The sequence below is a fragment of the Cenococcum geophilum genome (assembly GCF_001692895.1).
Source record: "Cenococcum geophilum 1.58 unplaced genomic scaffold K441scaffold_8, whole genome shotgun sequence".
Taxonomy (NCBI): domain Eukaryota; kingdom Fungi; phylum Ascomycota; class Dothideomycetes; order Gloniales; family Gloniaceae; genus Cenococcum; species Cenococcum geophilum.
This window is the reverse complement of record NW_027137566.1, coordinates 3,179,348-3,199,245: the sequence shown is the minus strand read 5'-3', so window position 1 is coordinate 3,199,245 and position 19,898 is coordinate 3,179,348. Positions and strand designations below refer to the sequence as shown.

Here is a 19,898-nt window from a genome sequence, read left to right as displayed (position 1 = left end):
CTGGGACGGGGACATATTCGGCCTCAGACTTGCCTGCGGGCCCGTAGGAGGAGCACGAGGTTTTGGCGAAGGACCCAGAGGTGGTGAAGCTGCAGTCGGAAGCATAGGAGGTTTCTGCTCGATGCTCTCAGCAACTTGCAGACTGGGGTGGCTTATTGGAGCAGCAGCAGGCCTTGAAGGAGGAGCATCGTTCCTCGGCTGTTCAATAAGAGAAGATCTAACATCTTGGGTTTCTGCGACTGCCCTCTCTAGTGTGCGAGTCGCCTTGGGGCCTGTCGGGGGAAGTGTAGAGAGCCCCGTCGGCACTGTGGGTTGAGCTTTTGGCGCGGTCGGCGGAACGGGGATGGTGACGGTGACGGAAGCTGATGGAGCTGATGGAGGTAATGGAGCCGATTGAGCCGATTGAGCCGGTGGGACTGATGGAACTGATGAAGTTAATGTGGCTGATGGAGCGGTTGGGATTGATGGAGCGGGCTTGGAGATTGGCGGCTGCGCAGTAGGTTTCGTGTCAAGATGAGGATTCTTCCAGACATTCGATGCTGGGCTAGTGAAGGTCGCGGGCCTCGCTGAAACAGATCCAAAAGCAGGGACTTGTGGTGCCTGTGGTGGCGGAGAAGCGGGACGAGCAGCATAGCGGTCTCGAGAGGATTCGGCGCGGTTTGCAAGAAAGTCAGGTTTGTCCGGTTCGCGTCTGATGTCTTTTGAGCCGATTGAGTCTGTCGCGATTGAGGATCTTCGGGAGTAGGAATCTTCTCGGACGGGTTCTGGTGCCAGGCGTTCGCTAACGGATGGATGAGTTGACGGCCCTGAGTAGACATGCGGCGTGGACGGCCCAGTTGATGTTCCGCCTGTCGAAGAGTGTCTGGGGTCGGTAGCTCCGCTAGCGTGGCGCGGGTCCGAGTTTCTCGAGTCCAAAGGCCTCGCTTGGCCTTTATAGCTATCGTAAGGCCGTCTCTCCTCCTCTCGTCGTTCAAATCTTCGATCATCTCGACGGTCGGGTTCTCGTTCATCGCGTATCGGATCTCGATCTCTCCGTAGCGGCGGTCCACGCGATCTACTCCTTGGCCTAAAATCTCTCTGATCGCGCTCATCATGAAAATGGCCTCGTCCGCGGCCGCGAAAGTCCCCCCACTCAGGCCGTCCGCGCCCTCTGCCATAACCACCGCGATAGGATGTGGCACTCCCGGGCGGTGGGTCGGAGTAGTTAGAACCTGCTGAAGGAGGGCCGTCTCTGGAATTTCTCCTAGCTCGATTGATGTCTATGTCTCTCGGCACGTAATCCCTCGAGTCTCTCAAGTCCCTCACAGGCGAGCGGCCACGTGGCGACGGTCTCCTGTCTCTCCGATCGAATTCGCGTTCGCGATCGGCACGCCATCGCTCACGGCCATCCGACAGTGGCGGTTGATCTCTCAATTCTCTCCCTTCTCTCCCTTCTCCACGGCCGGGAAATCCCCTTCCACGGCTTTCACGGGGGCCAGAGGGCACAATTGACGGACTGCCAGCGCTGGGCCCACGAGGCTGTTCAACTAGTGCTTTGGGACCACGGGGAACATCTCTAGGCGAAGGTTGGAAGCCACCTCCAGGGTCAACATGGGGCCTTCCTCCAGAATCACTGTTCCTTGGCGGGTAGCCACCTCCATAGGGTCCGGAGGGTCGCCTTTCCGCGTATCGAGGCGGCGAGCGATCACGTGAAAACCGGGGGTCTCTGCTGTCAGGAAATCTGGAAGCCATTGCTGCGTGTGGGAGTGAGTGGGCGTGCAGAAGACGAGACTAAGATGTACATGGGAGGAGATGAAGGAGATGGATTGAGAAGCGGGGAAATGGTAACGAAACTGTGAGGGTCGTGTGTCGTTGAGGGCAATTGTGGCTTGTCCTGGAGGATCAAAGAATGGGATTGTCGAGTCTTGGCGCGGCGTTCGTGTTGGTTACAGCGCAACTGAAGCGAAAGGAGTGACGGGCGCAAGGCATACAAGACTCGTGCCTGGCGTGCGTAGCTAAAGAGCGAGGGATTGAAAAGGTGGTGTTGGTCCTGGCGGTGATGGACGCGACTGAACGTGGTGATGGGACAGATTGTGATTTCTGGCGCAACAAGTTTAAGGTTCGAGATCGCGCCAAGGATTGGTTGGGCTTAGCATGGATCTTAATCTTTAGCGTGGGGCGAGCACAAGCACGAGCTAGCCCGGCAGAAGTTGGATGAGGGGACTAACGAGCGAGGGGAGTAGCCTTGGGGTGCAGCCGCATCAAACCACTCCGATCCTTTTGGTGGAACTAGCCGCCGAGGCCCGCCAGCTGAGATTCACTACGATTGCTGACTGAAGACTGCCCACACTCTCAAAAGCCCGCAAGAGACGACCGGTCGCAAATACTCCCGCCCAGCTCCCGCCCGACTTCTCCAAGCAGCCAGCAGCCAGCAACCAGTTACTGCTGCGACGTCCCCGCGTCGATGCTCTGTGACGGTACCTGACGTGCTTGACTGCCGTGTCGTGCGGAGCCAAACCGGTTCAGGGAACTCGATTCTCCGGCCCTGGTTGATGTAGCGCTGCCGTTACTTTCCGAAAGCCGGCTGCACGTGAGGCGGCGCTGCGGCGAGGTGGAAAAGACTGACGGATGTCGCTGGTTCAGTGCCGGCCGTGGTGTGAGCCCGTTCGCGTCATGTTTTCGTCGTTGTCGCAAGTTGTTGAAGAGGGAGAGAAGGACACGAGAACGAAAGTGGTCGGCAACGCACAGTCCCATTTCACGCCCCTCTCTAGCCGGGAATTCCAGCAACGGCTACGCGGTGCGTCGGCCTGGGTGCCTTGCCCGCTGCATGCGGTTTAGATGGAGGACTGACCCGCAGATTGTTCCCATTCCGTCGCTGACAGTCAATTTCTCATTGGCTGGCGTTTCAAGATGGGCCTTGTGTTCAACATGGTTTTCTCGACAGGGGTTGCAAGCCCATGTCCCGACCCCCCATGTCTCCCATGTCCGCCCATATGTCGCCCATCCCCGTCAGAAGCGGACCCCTCGGCGAGGCGCTTCCATGCATAGCCCGCGGGCCCACACCTGCCGCTGAAACGTTGCGCCTGTGTCAGATTTGCCTGGACTGAATGCCGCCGACTGGACTCTTCATCAAAGACACCTGCAAGCTGCATCGTCTGCATCGTCCTTTCATCTGATGAACTTCATCGTCATGGCGCTGGTGGCCGCGTTCTCCGCCGACCAACGCCTGGCATGATTGCGTGCCTCGGAAATAAACCCCCAATCTCGCCCTCAGCCCATGGGCCAACCTCTCCAGGCTGCAAGCCACTCAAGATCCTCCCAGTCCCAGACTTTGACCGCTCGACCCTGGCAGTGGCGCTCTTGGCCGCCACTTTCTCACGCTTACCTGCAGTTGTGCGTTCGCTTAACTACGGTAGCCCGAGTAAATACCGGCTGCAGTGTCAAATTTGAGTCGAGGCAGCCAGAAACTCTTCCAACCAGTCCCACCGAACGCATGGGGTGAGAGAAAGTTCAAAACTGCCAAGTCTCGTGACAGGCAGCTTTGATATGAAATATCTCCGCCCATAGTGCTGATCATTACAGCTCTCTGCCTTGGAATGTGACAAGGATCCCCGCTCGAAGAGAAGTTGCTGATCCAAAATCTCCTTCTGGGTCCGTTACCGAAGTCGCAATCATGTCGTCCATTACCAATGGAGCTCGTGAGTTGAAAGCGCCATCTGGTGCCACTGATGCCGTACTCAAGCCCTCCGAGCCCGTTCCGGACGGTGCGACGGAGGTGCAAGGCATAGATTTCGATAATTTCGCCGATCGCAGCATCACTGTCGACGAGCTAGTGGCTGGCATGGCCAGCATGGGTTTCCAGGCAACTTCCGTTGGAGAGGCTGTGCGCATCATCGAAGGAATGGTGGGTTAAGACTTCCTACCATCAAAGGCTTCTGATAAAACACCAAGACGGTTTGGGACTTTGCTTTCTGGTGCATCTCTTGGAAAGCTCTTCAGCTCACCTTCTAGCCTCAAGGGCATATTTAATTAAGGCTGAATGCCGCGTTGGCGAATTCTTCCGTGCACTGAATCTGCTATCTTATTCTAATGCTATTATTGAGCGCTAATCATTTATTAGCGATCATGGAAGGACCCTGAGACGTCAGAAAAGACGACGATATTCCTAGGATACACCTCGAACTTGATCTCCTCTGGCTTGCGAGAAACCCTGCGTTACCTCGTCCAGCACCAACACGTCTCCGCCATTGTCACCACAGCAGGTGGCGTCGAAGAAGACTTCATCAAATGTCTTGCACCAACCTACCTCGGTTCCTTCTCCTCTCCAGGCGCATCACTGCGCGCCAAAGGCATGAACCGCATCGGTAACCTCGTCGTGCCGAATAGCAACTACTGCGCCTTTGAAGACTGGGTTGTACCGATTCTTGACAAAATGCTGGAGGAGCAAGAAGCCAGCAAGAAAACCGACGTGCCGCTTCACTGGACTCCAAGCAAAGTCATCAACCGACTCGGGAAAGAAATCAACGATGAACGCTCGGTATACTACTGGGCGTGGAAAAACGACATCCCCGTCTTCAGTCCTGCGCTGACCGACGGGAGTCTGGGCGACATGCTCTATTTCCACACATTCAAGTCGTCGCCGGAGCAGCTTAGAATTGACATCGTCGAGGATATCCGGAAAATCAATACGATTGCTGTGAGGGCAAAGAGGGCAGGGATGATCATTCTGGGGGGTGGGGTGGTCAAGCATCACATCGCCAATGCGTGTTTGATGCGCAACGGAGCGGAGAGCGCGGTTTACATCAACACAGCGCAGGAGTTCGATGGGAGCGATGCGGGAGCGAGGCCGGATGAGGCGGTGAGCTGGGGGAAAATCAAGGCGGACGGGGACAGTGTAAAGGTGTATGCGGAGGCCACAGTAGTGTTTCCACTGATTGTAGCGGCGACTTTCGCCAAAGCACGAAAGAATCTAAACGATGATGGAAATGCAAGGTAATGCCTATTCAATAATTGTCTCGGCTTCATGAAGCTACTCAAGGTACTGTACTGCATCATCGGGAATGGAGAGTAGAAAAAGAAAACGCCGTATTCTGCAGAGAATAGCGCTGTGCGTATACAGGAATGCTGGAGTGGCCATCTTATCTCAACACATGTGATGAATTTGCTTTTTGCCAGCGTCTTGTTTGAAGTCTACCTGCGTTTTCGACCCCATCCACTTTACCCGTCTCGGTGTGGCTCCCGGAGACCCGGTACGCTCTCCTGCGTCTCGATATCAGAGGAATATATGTGAAATGCGGCTGGAAGGACGCTAACCGAGCACGAGAAGCCGAGACACAGCGCCCGAGCTCCTGTATTGTTGAATTTATGACGGACACTGACTGGCTGCCATTGGGCGGACTGTTATGCTAAGGCCAGCCTTGCGCATTGTTTCAATCGTCGCATCCCCTCTTGGTTAGGCACGTAACGGTGCAGTGTGGGGATCGGTGTTAGCGCGACCAGCGGAGTTTGGTGCCTTGACAAGCGTAGCCAAAATGAGGCTGGACAGGTTTGAACGTGGGACCTTTGGATTAGGCCACAGCAGCTCTCCAAGCTTCTTAAACGGCGCCACGTCCTGGCCGCAGTAGCTGCTGTCTGCACGCAACTCGCTTCCTCCACCCGTCCTCTATACGGTCTGTATTCTACTGTAAATCCAAACCGATCGTTCTCCTCCACCAAGCTACCCCAGAAGCTACAATAATCGGAGCTGAGCTCTAGCCGAACGATAAGCCGCAACATCCCGTCATCTGCAGCCCCACGCCAACAACTCACCGACATATTCATTTCTATTCCACCCTACCTTCTACTGTCCCAATTCGGCACTTCATTCATCACCTGCTTGCCTTCTCTCCTGACTCATACATGTGAATCTCCACCCTACATTGACTCACTAGCCACCATGAGTGTCACGACTAGCTCAGCCAGCGTCGAACCACCGCCTCTCCTCTTCGGCCAACGATCACCCTCGCCACCTTCTTTCTCCTCACCGCCTCACTCCCCGAATCATGTACATCATCCGCAGACTCCTGTGGCTTCTCCTCCTCCGCAAATCAATGAAGACGTCGACATGAGCACCTCTACAACCTTACAGCCGCCGGGAGGCCAAAATCACGACCGGGACGATGCCATGATGGACGACGCCGAGGTTTTGCCAAATGGGCATATTGAGAACGAAATAACTCATAGTGGTACTCCAGCCCCGGATATCGCTGTGGAGCCTAGTGGTGAAGATGCGGATGCTATGGACACTACGCCTGATTCCAGCCAGGTTGAGGCTCTGCCTAATGGCACGCTCGAAACTCCGGCATCTACTCCAACACCTGCACCGAATGAGAGCGGCCAGGATGTGCCAGCTGCTCAGAATCGCGAATCGTCTCCTCCTGTCGCTAATGAGAACCTTGTACGGCTGGATTCGAATGGCAGCCCCGTTAACACTATGAGTGATCCTCCCCAACCACCACCAGTTGGCGAACCCCCAGCGGAGACTCCAGCTCCAGCCGTGCCTGCCTCTCCAGCCGCAGAGCAGCCACCAGCCCCAACGGAACCTCCAAGGTCTGATTCTGATTCTTCCGACGACGATGATTCCGGCCACCCTTGGAATCCAATCCAAGAAGACACTTCAGCACCTGACGAGCGGGAGCTTAAGGAAATTGAAGAGGCCGGGGAAACCAGTGCTCTTGATCGTAAGTTTTAACTAGCACGGTGAGAGGAGCAGCGCTTACAAATCGCTTAGATGAACATTGGGAACAGAAGACTTTCTTACCTCTCGACGAGGCCGAGTATGTTGCTGGAGCGAGCGGGCGTATTGAATGGATCATCAATAACTACAATGGCACGAAGGAAAAGCCGAACAAGGAGCTTGTCATGAAGTCTCAGATTGTGAACATTGGGGGTTATGACTGGCAGATTAAGTTCTACCCCAAAGGCAACGACTCTGACTATCTAAGTATCTATGTCGAGTGTCTTAGCGTCACTACAAAAGAAGAGAAGAAGGATGCTGCCCCGGCTGATGAGAATGCGCCAAAGCCAGATGATGCGATGGCTATCGCGGAGGATGCTATGCGTACTGAGAATGCTCCTGAGAATATTGTACAGAAGGTGCGAGAGAATACACCACAAACTGCTCCAGAAATTGCCACAGAATCACAACATGCACCTCTCCCACTTCTTGGTAATAAGCAGATGCCTAAGCGTCGAAGCGTCGCTGCGCAAGTTTCCGTAGTCCTCTACAACCCTGGAGAGCCACGAGTAAATTATGTGCGAACATGTCTACATCGCTTTTGCTCTGGCTCCCCCGATTGGGGGTGGACCCGATATCACGGTCCATACTACGAGATTCAACACAGGCACCGCGGTCAACGGCAAGCGCTTTTGCGGAATGATAGCCTTGCTTTCACAGGATATATTCGAATAGTGGATGATGAGACTAGCTGCCTATGGGAACATCACAGTCGGGATAATCCGTGGGACAGCTTTGCAATGACTGGTCTGCAATCATTAACATTAGGCGAAGGCCAGAGCAGTCCGGGAGGCAATGTCATCTCAGCGATTGCATCCTGGATGCTTTTCAAACCCTTTAGGCAATTTTTATATGAGTTTAAAGTCCCAGATTTCCTAAAAGAGCCTTTCGCACGACCAAAGCCTCTCATCGCCGCACTCCAGAAAGTCCTGTATATGCTGCGGACTCAAGTAAAAACCGGGGCTAGCTCAGTTGGCTTGGAAGATGTTATTGACGCTCTTGAGTGGTATGGTATTCAAGAGAACTTTGACAAGATGGACGTTATTGAGGTTTGGGAAACCCTGAGATATAAGATAGAGGACGAACTGCAGGGAACCCCATATGCTTCGATTCTTGACGAGCTTTTCGGAGTAAAGAAGAACTACATGACTGGCACTCCAAGCTATCGGGCATCAGTAAAGGGAGTATCGTCTATGCAGGAAGCGGTAAAGAAACCGACAGATCTGCTGCATCCAACACAGTCCCTGCCGCAATTATTAACTGTGGAGCTTGATCGTCAAGAATTCGACACCACAACCCGCACTTGGATTAAGTTAATCAACAAAGTCACCTTGGACGACAACATCAAAGTTAAGGACGTAGATTACACTCTTTTCGGCTTCGTTGTCCATAAAGAGAACTTACAATCATACCTTTATCACCCGGTTCTTCGGCCAGAGGGTCCCAGCGGCAAGTGGTATAGCTATACGGACAGCAAAGACGAAAACAAAGTTGTCTGTCTGACAAAGCGGCAAGCTGTGGAGGCGCATGAAGGAAAGGCAGGGTCTGATAAAGTGGCAGGCAGGGATCCAGTAGCATACATTGCCATGTATGTGCGGAGCGATGTCGCCGGCCCCGCGTTCAGTCACCAGCCTGAGACTGAGACATGGGAGGTTCCGGAGTGGCTTCTCGATGAAATGAGAAAATCCCAAGCAGCACGTACGCCTCCATCGCCTTTCCAGGTTGAGTCCCCAGCACCACCGAAGACGGATGCCGAGAAGGAGGCCGAAGAGAAGGAGAAGATTGCCAATGCCAGGTCTTATGAATTCCAAGTCATTGACTCGAGGGCATTCCTCCAGCATGAAGGCCCAGGAACAATCGATGCCTACGATCCAAAATGGGCTCCTGGAAACTCAGGCCTCGTCTACAGCGTTAAGCTTACGTCATGCGACGGCTGCAAAGAAGTCAGGAACAAGCTAGCCAAAGTTGTGAAGGATATCAAGGACCCGAGGCAGATTAAATTCTGGTTCCTAGACGCCCTTAGAGGAACTGCGTTCCGTCCCAACCTACTCTCGACCGGCAAGATCGAATATTCTTCCGGCAGCATCGACAATTACGAAGATCAGAGCGATTCGTGGTCTCTCAGCGAGATTGAGGAACACTGGCCATATTATCGCATCTGGGTTCATGTGATTGATTTCGCAGACCTACCTGAGTTGCCGAAAGAAGTGCCAAAAGAGCCAGAACCAGAGCCTGCGCCTGCGCCTGCACCCCAGAATCTAGAGGCTGCTTCTCCACCAGCATCACAGACTGTTCCGCCACCTGTCATCGAAAATGTTCCTGCTCCTGAACCGCCAGTGCCAGAGAATGTTCCCGCCTCTGAAGATACCCCCATGAGCGAACCTGACGAACCCGAGCTCAGGCCTATAGTACAAGAACCAACTCCAGACCAGTCGGACCAAGTCATGGTTGAAGCGGAAGTGGTAACAGAAGTACCCCCGGTTAATCCACCAGCCGTCGAGGTTGTGATCCCCGTCCCACCACCGCCAGCGGACACTGAGATGAGCGGGACGGCCGACCTCCCACCTCCACCCCCTGCGGCGGAAATCCAAGCCGTCCCGCCACCGCCGCCTCCAGCAGCTACCCCTGTTATCCCCGACGAAATCTACTTCTTCCTCAAATTCTTCGACGCCGAAGCCCAGACGCTCACATCGCGCGGCTCGCACATCGCGCCGAAATCCGCGCGCGTCGACACCACCGTCTGCGCCCTGCTGTCCCTCCCCCCAGACACAGCGCTCGAGCTGCACGAAGAGGAAGACCTAACAACAACACACCCGGTCCGGCTGCGGCGCTCCTTCTCGCAAAACGACCTGCACAACACAACCGTGATCATCGCGACAAGGCCGCTGACAGAAGAGCAGCGCAGCGCGCTCGCCGCGCGCGCCGCCTTCGCCGACCCGCAGCCCTACCTCGCGTTCCGCGCGCACGCGCGCAACTTCCCCGCCCTCACCTCCGGCCACTTCACCAGCAACTACTTCAGCGCGCAGTACTACAAGGGCGAGATGCAGCACGGGCACAAGCACGGCCACGGCACCCGCATCTACCACACCGGCGCCACGTATGCGGGCCAGTTCCGCCTCAGCTTGCGCCACGGCCACGGGCTGTACACGTACCAGAACGGCGACACGTACGATGGCGAGTGGGTGGCGGGCCAGCAGCATGGCACGGGCACGTTTGTGGAGGCGAGCACGGGGAATACGTATGTTGGGGGTTGGAAGCAGGATAAGCGGTTTGGGGAGGGGGTTACGCATTGGAAGGTTGCGCAGGAGACGGAGAGGCTGTGCAGGATTTGCTGGGAGGAGGGGGCGGAGGCTGCGTTCTATGATTGTGGCCATGTGGTTGCGTGTCTTGGGTGTGCGCGCCGCGTGGATGTGTGTCCGGTTTGTAGGAAGAGGGTGCTGAGCGCTATGAAGCTTTTTTATGTCAGCTGAGCGGAGCTTGGAGGGTGGTGCAGAGTGCAGTGCGGGAGGGATGAAGGGCTGTTCGGGGAGTTGGGTGGTGCTGGGGGTGGGTTGGTTAGATCCCCTTTCATTCTTGTTCTTGCTTCTGGTCTTCTACTTTTGCTTTTCTTTTCTTTGTTTTTTTTTTAGCGAGCGAAACATACACGAAATCACGAGCGAGCGAGCGAGCAAACGATTATACTGCGCTGCACTACACTACACTACCCCTTCATCATCATACACCATAACATCCCCACCTCCTGTTTTAGCCAGCAGCCGGCGTAGCATAGATCTGGTGCATCAACGGCGACCCCCAGCCCCCACCCCTTGCCTTCCCTCCCCACTACTACTGGAGGAGAGGTGGGATGGCGGGCGAGGCGGGCTCCTTTTTACGATTGTGACTTTTCGAGCGATGCTTTTTGTTTGGCAGGAGTTTTTGAGGTGGTGCGTGGGACATTCTTTTGGTAAATTAGGCGGGGGAGCAGATGGGAGAGGCGAGGAGGTGTTCTTTTCGTGAATGTTTTTGGACATGTGGTTTGGTGTGAGGAGGACGGGGGGGTGAGAAATAGATACCTTGTAGCTCGATCTAGGGATTCATGTGATTCGGTGGTGTTGTTGGAGTGCCGTAACGTGCTGCCTGTGCTGTTCCGTTGAAGTGGCTGGTGTGGCAGTTTCAAACCGACATCTCTTGCTCCGAGTCCGAACTTTCGAGAGTGGGCGAAAGCCCGGCTAGTGTTCAAATACGCCACGTTTGATGAACTTACACTAGATAAACTTTAGCCCCTAGTATCTATACCTACTAAGTTTTAATACCAATTATTAAAAAACTTTTACTATTAATAGAATAAAACTTGTTGGTACGACTTAGGCAGTCTCTTTAAGCTCAGCGGTGTGCACGTGACGTGACATTACATAGGCTATATTGTTTGACTCAGCATGCTCAGACTAAGAAACCGATGAATATCCGCTGCGCGGATAATCAAATATCTGCAAGCTAACCTATTCGATCGATCTATCTGTTTCTTAGTCTAAGCCACTTTAGCAAGCTTTTAGAAGCCAAGCTGGTCTATTTATATAAGGTAAACCATTAACTTTAACAAAATTAATGTAAGCAACCGCCACGTCTATTATCCTATTAATACCTACATTAGAATTGCCTTAATTAGCTCTCTAATTAATGGATTTTCTAGAACTAACTACCAGCTATAGGCGCATCTAAAAGGCGTTAAAGAAACCCCTCTATTTCGTCTAGCAGGAGCCAGTCTTCTTAAGCTTTTAATAATAAACTACCCTCTCTATTAACTAATACCGCTAGAGGATTAAAAGATATAGCGGATATAGTACCTAAGGGCATCAGCCGTCTTATTCTACCCTTATCGTCTCCCCTATCGTCTCCCCCGTCGTCTCCCCCATCGCTATCTATAGCTTAATAGCGGTCCTTAATAGCCTACTTACTATTACTAAACTATATAGATCCCCAAGAGGATAAAGAAGTAGGAGTTAATAAAATACCCGCAATATCCGTAATATCTGCTAAGAAGATATCCGCTATAGAGAAGGTTTGGGTAATTATTAACCGTCTTAGGCTATAGCGGATGTCTATAGGAGACCTAGCGCTTAAATAGATTATAATGGCTAAAGGTTTATATAAGGCACTAAAGAAAAAAAGAGTAAGGGAGCTCCTTAACAAACTCCTAGAGGATACTAATATCCTAGATATCTATACTAAAGAGATAGAGAAGCGCGGTATAGTAGGTGCTAGTATTACTCTTACTATCTAGGGAGAGCTTAAAGAGCTAAGGGAGAAAGAGTTACTATTTAGCAGTTTTAACTAATATACGGATATTAAGCAGCTTAACCTTAGGCAGTGCTATTAAGCCGTAAAGACTTACGTACCTATACTAGAGCATATAATTATAGAATATTAAAAGGGTTAATGCAAATATTCTTTATATAAAGGCTATGCGGTTCTAATAGCTTTTACGCTTATATTTAGCCTTTTATAAAACTCCGTAAACTATATCCTACGGCTACTAGGGATATATCTTTAAGCTAATAGTGTTAAGCGCCGCGTGCTTTCTGTGCTCTATAGGCTTAGATTAATTAATAGTTATACTACTTTAAACTGGTAGAAGGAGCGGATAGCCTAGGAATTAAGGTTTAGCCTATAATCTCCGCGGTATAGGTATATACTAACCTATATATAGGTGAAAATCCGCTTAATAGGTACAGCTTCTAATACTATTATTGTCTATAATAACTTTAACTACCTCTAATAAGTTTAGTATTAAACACTTAGGGATACTAGGACGTTCTATTTATGCATAACTAGTAAGCTTATCTTTAGTGTAAGTATACCTAATAGTAGGCTTTAATAGAGCATGCTTTGTGCGGATATTCTAATTAAGTTCTTAAATATTATAGAGGCTTTAGGTAATTTATAAGATAAGATATAAAAGTAGATTTTAATAGCTTTAATCTATAAAGCTATTATAGAGGCGTACCTAGGCCTTAATATATTACTTAGTAAAAACCCATGGTTTAAATATCTATGTATGCCTTCTATTAATGTAATACCCGCTATATAGACGTCTAGGTTTAACCTAGGACCTATTATAACTAAAAAGGCTTTTATATCTAAAACCTATAAGGTACTAGATAATATTTTTCTCTATTAAATAAATCTATAATGTACTAATAAAGTATTTAAGGAGCAACTGTTTCTAATCTATAGTAATTAAAAGACTATAAAGCTTATTTGGTTATATTAGGGAGAATATACTAAGTTAATATCCGCCTATAATAGCCTATGTTAAGCTCTACCTATTCTAGCTCTTTAGTACCTAAAGCTAAACTACCTATATATGGTTATACGGTATTACTATAGTAGTAAGTAATTAGCCTAAGAGTACTCTACGCTGTATACCTATATAAACTACCTAAGTTAAAGAAATATCCTAGCCGAGTGTATACTGTTTCATTATATAGAGGAGCTAATTCTCTATAGCTTTGACGCTTATATTATAGCGTTACTCTATACTTAGATTAAGGAGTCTTATAATACTAAGTTGCCTATAAATATTAAGCGGTACCTTAAAAGCCTATCTCCGCAACATCTATTAGTAGTAGTTAAGGATATTTACACAGTGGTTTTCGGTTAAAAAGTCTCTTAGGCGGCTAACTATGCTAGCTAGCCTATAGAACTACGGTAAAAGGGTTACCTTAAGTAGGCTAGTAGTGCTATATCCTTATAAATACTTCCTAAGCCTACTAATATAGAGTTTCTAACGCATGTCCGCTTTTTATAACTAGTAGAGATATATAAGGTCCTTAAACACGCTATTAAGCTTGCGGATATTGGCCTACTTAGCCACGTACTCCCCCGTATTTATATCTATTTCGTAAGTAGTTAAAATAAGAACTATCTACTAGAGATATTACGTTTCTTTTAGTTAACTTTAATAGATGCTTGTTCCCCTAAGCTCTAGCAAGCTATCCTAGTAAATAGTCTAGTAAATATCTGTGGTAAATAGGATAGTTACTACCCTATAGATCTTAATAACGAGCTACTTAATAGGGAGCTAAAGCAGCTTATGTATACTTGTGGTAATTTAATATTTAACCTAGACTTACTCTTCCGCTGAAGTATTTATATAACTAATTATATAGGGCTACTATATATAAAGTTTAAGATTATATTTGGTGAACGGATGTTTACTTAATATACTATTAAATCTCCTATAGTGGATATTTAATTGCTTACTAATACGATTACCAAAGGTTTTATTATCTGCTATTAGGTATAGCGAGTAAAGATAAAAGCGCCGCCTCTACTATAACTAGGTATTAAACGACTTAATTAATCTGCCCTTAATAAGTTTAATTTACGGCTAGGCGGTAATCTTTCCACCATATTTAATGAGCTTAATCTCCATAATAATAATAATAAGCTAGATAGCTTTATACTCCCTACTAACTTTACTTAAACCTAGCTTTAACCTGTGTATAAGTTGCTTAATAAGTAATATAAGATATTAGCTATAAGCTATTACTATAACCGTTTAATATCCGCTATAGTTAGTAGCACTAGTATATATTCCTAAGTAATTAATATTATTAATTAATTAATCTATTTAGTTTCTAGGCCGCGCTTACTAGGGGTATAGGGTATAAGGGGAAGGGGGGGCGTTATCCTAATAGATATTAGCTACTATAGTTATAATATCCGCTTAGCGGATATAAGGTAAACTTACCTAGTATTAGCTAACCCCGCCTAATATTAACTAACCTCGCCTAATATTAGCCCGCTATATACTAATTAATATTGCCATTAATTTCCTATAGTGCTCTTTATATATGTTTGCCTCTATTTAATTACGCTAACCGCCTTTGTGGTATTAATAAAGATATATCTAACTGGTAGGTTACTGGCGGTATAGATATATCTAACGGCTAGTATAAGGGTAATAATAGAGGAGTAGGAGCTGGAGACCTAAGAGTTAGTAAAGGTATAGGTATATCCTCTTCTTAAGTTATTAGTAAGAGGTTTATGGCTAACTATTAACTAGCCTATAATATATTAGCGCTATAGTAAGGCGCTAATTGCTATGGCGCTAATATTTTAAATCTTTTATCTAAAACCTGCGAAGCCTATATAAGAGCCTATAATAAGCGCTTATCCACAATAGCGTGCTGCTTTAACGCTTAGGAAAACCGCTCTAATATCTGCATAATTAACCTAGAAGAACCTAAGAGTTGCCCTATTTTTTTCTGTTTCTATTTTTATTCCTTATTTACTAAAAGCTTAATAAGGGATGGAAGCTCCTTACTAAGAATATTAGGATCCTACTTAGGTATTACTTACCTTAATAATACCGTATTTAGAACCTACCCTATATTATAGAGGTAATAAAGCTACTTATTTGGTATAATATAATTAACTATAGGCGTTTATAATATATCCTAATACCTAGCCTCCGCCTATTACGTAAACTACTTTTATATATTGCTTAATATAGGCTCCTAGTGGGTTTTTGTAATATCCGCACTATAGCTAGTATAGATATTATACTTATAATCTATAAATATTACTAGGTTATAGTTACTATAATATAAGTCTTTACTAATAGTAGACTGTAGGTCTCTATAGTGTATAAGTTATATTACTTATAAGCATACCTAATCCTTATTAACTAGCCGCTATAGGGTAAACGGCAGTTTACTACGTAACTGCGTATTAGTTAACCGCTTCTTTAGGCGTAGGGTCGGTATAATAAGCTCTTTAGGTAGGCGTACTATAGAACCACTAGGGCTTAACCTATACTCGCTTCTTATATCTACTAACTACTTAGTACTAACTAACGCTATAGATAAAGCATTGCCCGTAATATCCACAGTCTCTATATTTTATCGCCCGCGGATATTATTACGTAGCGCGCTTACGCGAAAATCGCTTATATACTAAGGTTGTGTATACTTAAAACCACCTAATTTATTATAAGGACCCCGCCAGCGGCTCTTAACTATAAAGATTGCTTTACCTAAGAGGCCTTTTCCTTGGCCTGCTTAGCTAAACTACTATGCTAGTATATTATAGGATTTATAGCGAGGCATTCTATATTAGATTAAATAGTAGATATTTAAGACATCTATACTGTATACTACTGCATCTAATATAACAAAAAATTAAATTTAAGATGTTAGGCGCGCGTATTTGGCGTATAAGCGGTCTTTATTAATATACGTAAGTATTATATAGTAGCTCTACACCACTTCTCTAGTAATAGTAGTATTATAGCCGCAATAAATTAACTAGCTGCGAATAGTATTATAATAGGCAGCTATCCACTCCTTAGAATTAAAGAAGATAATTGTCTTTAGAATTAGCTAAAGTTAATTAAACTATTGGCGGTATGTCTGCTATACGGATATTAAGCGGCTTCTTAATTACTTGCCTTTTCTTTAGTTACTATTACTAGTAGTATACAAATATACTAAAGTAGTAGTAATAGTAAAGTAAAGAGCTTAAAAGTCCTTCTTCTCTAGCGCGGTTATAACTATAAGGGATATTATTGCGGACACCTCGGGTTGCCCTTAGGACAACCCCCGGACGCCCCTTAGATAGTCGCTAGTTACGTACCGAAGGCACGTGCCTGTAGTATATAGTCTCTACAATCCTAAAGGCCTTACCTCCTTAAAGATTCGTCTCTCTTACTAATCTATCCTATTCTAATCGTGTTTTTATAGCCCCCTATTTACAAGATCCCCTTATATTTAAATCCTTCCTACTCTTTTTTAAAAGGGCAGTCGGCTTTAAGGACCAGATTGTTTATTTATATCATTTATTTATAACTACTATTCTCCCTTAAAATCTCGCGACAACCTAAATGGAAACTCCACGGATACCTTATAGAAAGCCGTCGCGTAAAGGCAGGAAGGTCCCTCCGATAGTAAGAGATTACGACAATACAACCTTTTAGGCAAGACGGCCGAACGAGCCTTAATATTTAGATACTCTAGGAGCTTGAAGACTCTTGTACACCTACGGTTACCGCTAAGGAAAACGTAGACACCCTCTATAACGGTTATAACGCTGCCGGAAAGCAACCGGAACCCCTCTGGCCCTATCTAAGCTAATTAGAAGATTAAGCGCTAGAGGCAACTCTAAGATCTTCCCCTAAGCTAGAAATGCTAGAGGAATATACTAATATGTCTAACCAGGGAACCAACCGGAACCCTCCTGGAAGACTACTAGCCTATAATCGGTATAGTAGTGGTATATAGACTGCTTATAAGCTAAGTAGGCCTACCCCTTTAGGTAATTTAAGCTAATTACTAACTTAGGACCTAAGCCTCGTTGGGAAGCCTATACTAGCTACTAGTACTAATACTACCTCTATAGTAGGAGCCTCCCTAAGCCCAAGTTTGGAAGGTTAAGAGCCCCACACTAATCTTCTTTAAGATGGATATTGGGAAGCTATTGTAAGGCTCTTAAAAGTCATGTGGGAGGAAGCTACTAATAAATATATTAGAACCCTCTAAGGGCAAATCTAGATCTAGTAGGGTCTAATTTAAGCTAGGCAAATTTTTTTATAACCTAGTTAAGGCTAAGGGCTTCCTAGGAGCTACTTAGTACCTACCTAAGGAGGTATAGAAGACTTAGAGAGTTATCTACGCTATAAATAGAAAAAGGATATAGACTAACTGGCTAAGGCCTCTGGTAGTCTAAAACTCCGCCACAAACCCAACGCCTAATAGTTAGACGATTGGGTTTGTAAGGTAGATAACTTCTTTAAGATGCTAATAATACGAGATAATACTAAAGAGCGTATACGCTAGATTATTAGTAAGATTAAAGACTAATCGCTAAACCAGATCGCACTTAATTAGCTTAATAAAGAGCAAATTACTATATAGCCATAGCTGTAAACCTTTCTAAAGAAATGGACTTAAGATCTGTATGTTGTATAATATAATAATACAGAGCTATTCTAGAATAGGACATAGCTAGACCGCTATAACTTCTGCCAGTTTATAAACTTTGTGGAAACTTATGCTTAATAGATAGATCTAAAGCCCTTTAAAAATAAAGACGGTAGTATCTATAAGAAGGAGAAGATTAGGTTTATCTGGGCTAGAATTAAGCTAGCAATTTATAACAAAATGAAGCGCGTGGGAGCCCTATTGCGGATTATTATATATACGGATTTTAAATAAGTAGTTCTAAACGCTAAAGACGCGGTAAGGAACTAGACCTCTTCTAGTAGGAAGCTAGGGGGTTACTAGAAGCGCGGGCACTCTAGTAGTAATGTAGGGTAGACCTAACCTTTAAAGAAGCCGTTCTTAAAGAGAACTTTAAAAGGGTTAAAGTTAGGAACCTTAAATAATAGGAAAGACTCCTAGGGCCAACCTAATACCTATCTAGCACCTTTACGGGAACACTCTAAGAAGTTAAGAGAAAACTCTAAAGGCAGATTTTATTAGAAAAATAAGTAGGGTAATAACCGCACTAACGATCTAAAAAAAGAAAAGCCCTAGTCGCGGACCTCTCCTAGCTGTAACTAGGGTAAGATATGGAAGGAAAAACTCTTTATATTGCTATTAAGCTAGAAATAACACTCCCTATAGGTAAGGTATAATAGTTCTAAGCACTATATAATAGCGGCGCCGAAATCAATCTTATATAATATAATTTAGTAAAAGAGTATAAACTTATTCTATTATAAAGGTAGCGGAAACCTATCGCAGGCTTTCTAAATAAGTATTAGATTAAGCTATATAGTGCCTATAAGCTTATAGTATTAGTAGCCGATATATATAACCGTACTAAGGCGGTTAGCCCGCAACCCTTCTAGGCGGCTAACTTTATAGGTTATAACCTTATTTTTAAATACCCTTAGCTTGCGGAAGTAGATTTTAAGATACGCTTTAAGATAGGAGCCTTTAAATAGTAGAACGATGAAGATTTAGAAGGGCGTATATTACTAATAAGCCTAAAGGACATCCTAGAGAATATAGCCCTAGGTAAAATAGTGTACGCTCTATACCTAAAGGAGTATTGGATCTAACCCCTATTTAATAGCAAGATGGGTATAAAGCTTAGTATAGGTAATAACCCCTCTATAACGGAGACCCTATAGGGAACTGTTAAATAGGTCGCGGAGATATTATAGGGAGGCGGCGATCTTAAGGATCTTATAAGATACTTTAACCGCCACGGGTTACTCTGGCTTAAGTAATATATAGAAAGTATACTATAGCACCTTAAACGCTGCGTTAAGGAGTTCCCTACCCTTTATTAGCTACCGTATGAAACGGTTTAATGTATAGTAGTAACTATATATAAGTAACCACCATAACGCACGACGCTGCCTATGAGTATCCTGAGGGAGCTCTAGGACTTACCTAATGATAACGCGGAGGACAAACACAACCCTAATTTATTAAATATTCTAGTAGGCCTAAGGGACTTACTAAGGGTATTTTCGGGTAGGAGAGCTAAAGTCCTACTATAGAACTTGGAGTATGATTATATAATTAATCTGGAAGAAGGTAAATAACTGCTAAACCTTTCTATTTACAACCTCTTGCGTAAAGAGCTTAAGATCCTATGGGAGTACCTTAATGGCTTATTAAAAAAGGGATGGATCTAGCCTAGTAAGTCGCCGTTAGGCACGCTGATTTTTTTTGTCCTAAAACTAGATAGAACTATAAGGCTATATATAAACTATCGCGGTCTTAATAAGATTATAATTAAGAACTGTTACCCACTACTATTAGTTAGTGAAATGCTGGATCGACTATTTAGGGCGAAGATCTTTACAAAGTTAGATCTATAAGACGCCTATTATAGGCTCCGTATTAAAGAAGGGGATAAGTAGAAGACCGCTTTTAAGACTTAATACGGCCACTTTAAGTATCTAGTGATGCCTTTTAGGCTAGCTAATATGCCTGTGATATTCCAATTGTATATTTATAAAGCCTTAGGGGGACTAGTTAACCGCATATGCGTTATTTATTTAGATAATATCTTAATCTACTTAGAAGATAAGGATTAATATAAGTAATATATCCGCGAAGTGCTAGAATGTTTAGATAATTAGGGCCTCTATGCTAAAGCGTTAAAGTGTGTCTTTAACACCAAGTAGGTTAAGTTTCTAGGTTAT

The 19,898-nt window shown here is 46.0% G+C and overlaps 2 protein-coding genes across 2 annotated transcripts; both read left to right on the top strand.

Moving 5' to 3' along the window:
• Window positions 1-3,370: 3,370 nt before the first annotated feature.
• K441DRAFT_630167 (Deoxyhypusine synthase) lies at window positions 3,371-5,137 on the top strand. Its single transcript, XM_067646260.1, has 2 exons — window positions 3,371-3,883; window positions 4,100-5,137. Exons 1-2 carry the CDS (start codon window positions 3,653-3,655, stop codon window positions 4,973-4,975), a joined length of 1,107 nt encoding a protein of 368 aa, XP_067507670.1. The 5' UTR covers window positions 3,371-3,652; the 3' UTR covers window positions 4,976-5,137.
• Window positions 5,138-5,824: 687 nt separating this feature from the next.
• On the top strand, window positions 5,825-10,379 carry K441DRAFT_345032 (uncharacterized protein). The gene is made up of 2 exons (XM_067641287.1): window positions 5,825-6,698; window positions 6,749-10,379. Exons 1-2 carry the CDS (start codon window positions 5,915-5,917, stop codon window positions 10,222-10,224), a joined length of 4,260 nt encoding a protein of 1,419 aa, XP_067507669.1. The 5' UTR covers window positions 5,825-5,914; the 3' UTR covers window positions 10,225-10,379.
• Window positions 10,380-19,898: the final 9,519 nt, after the last annotated feature.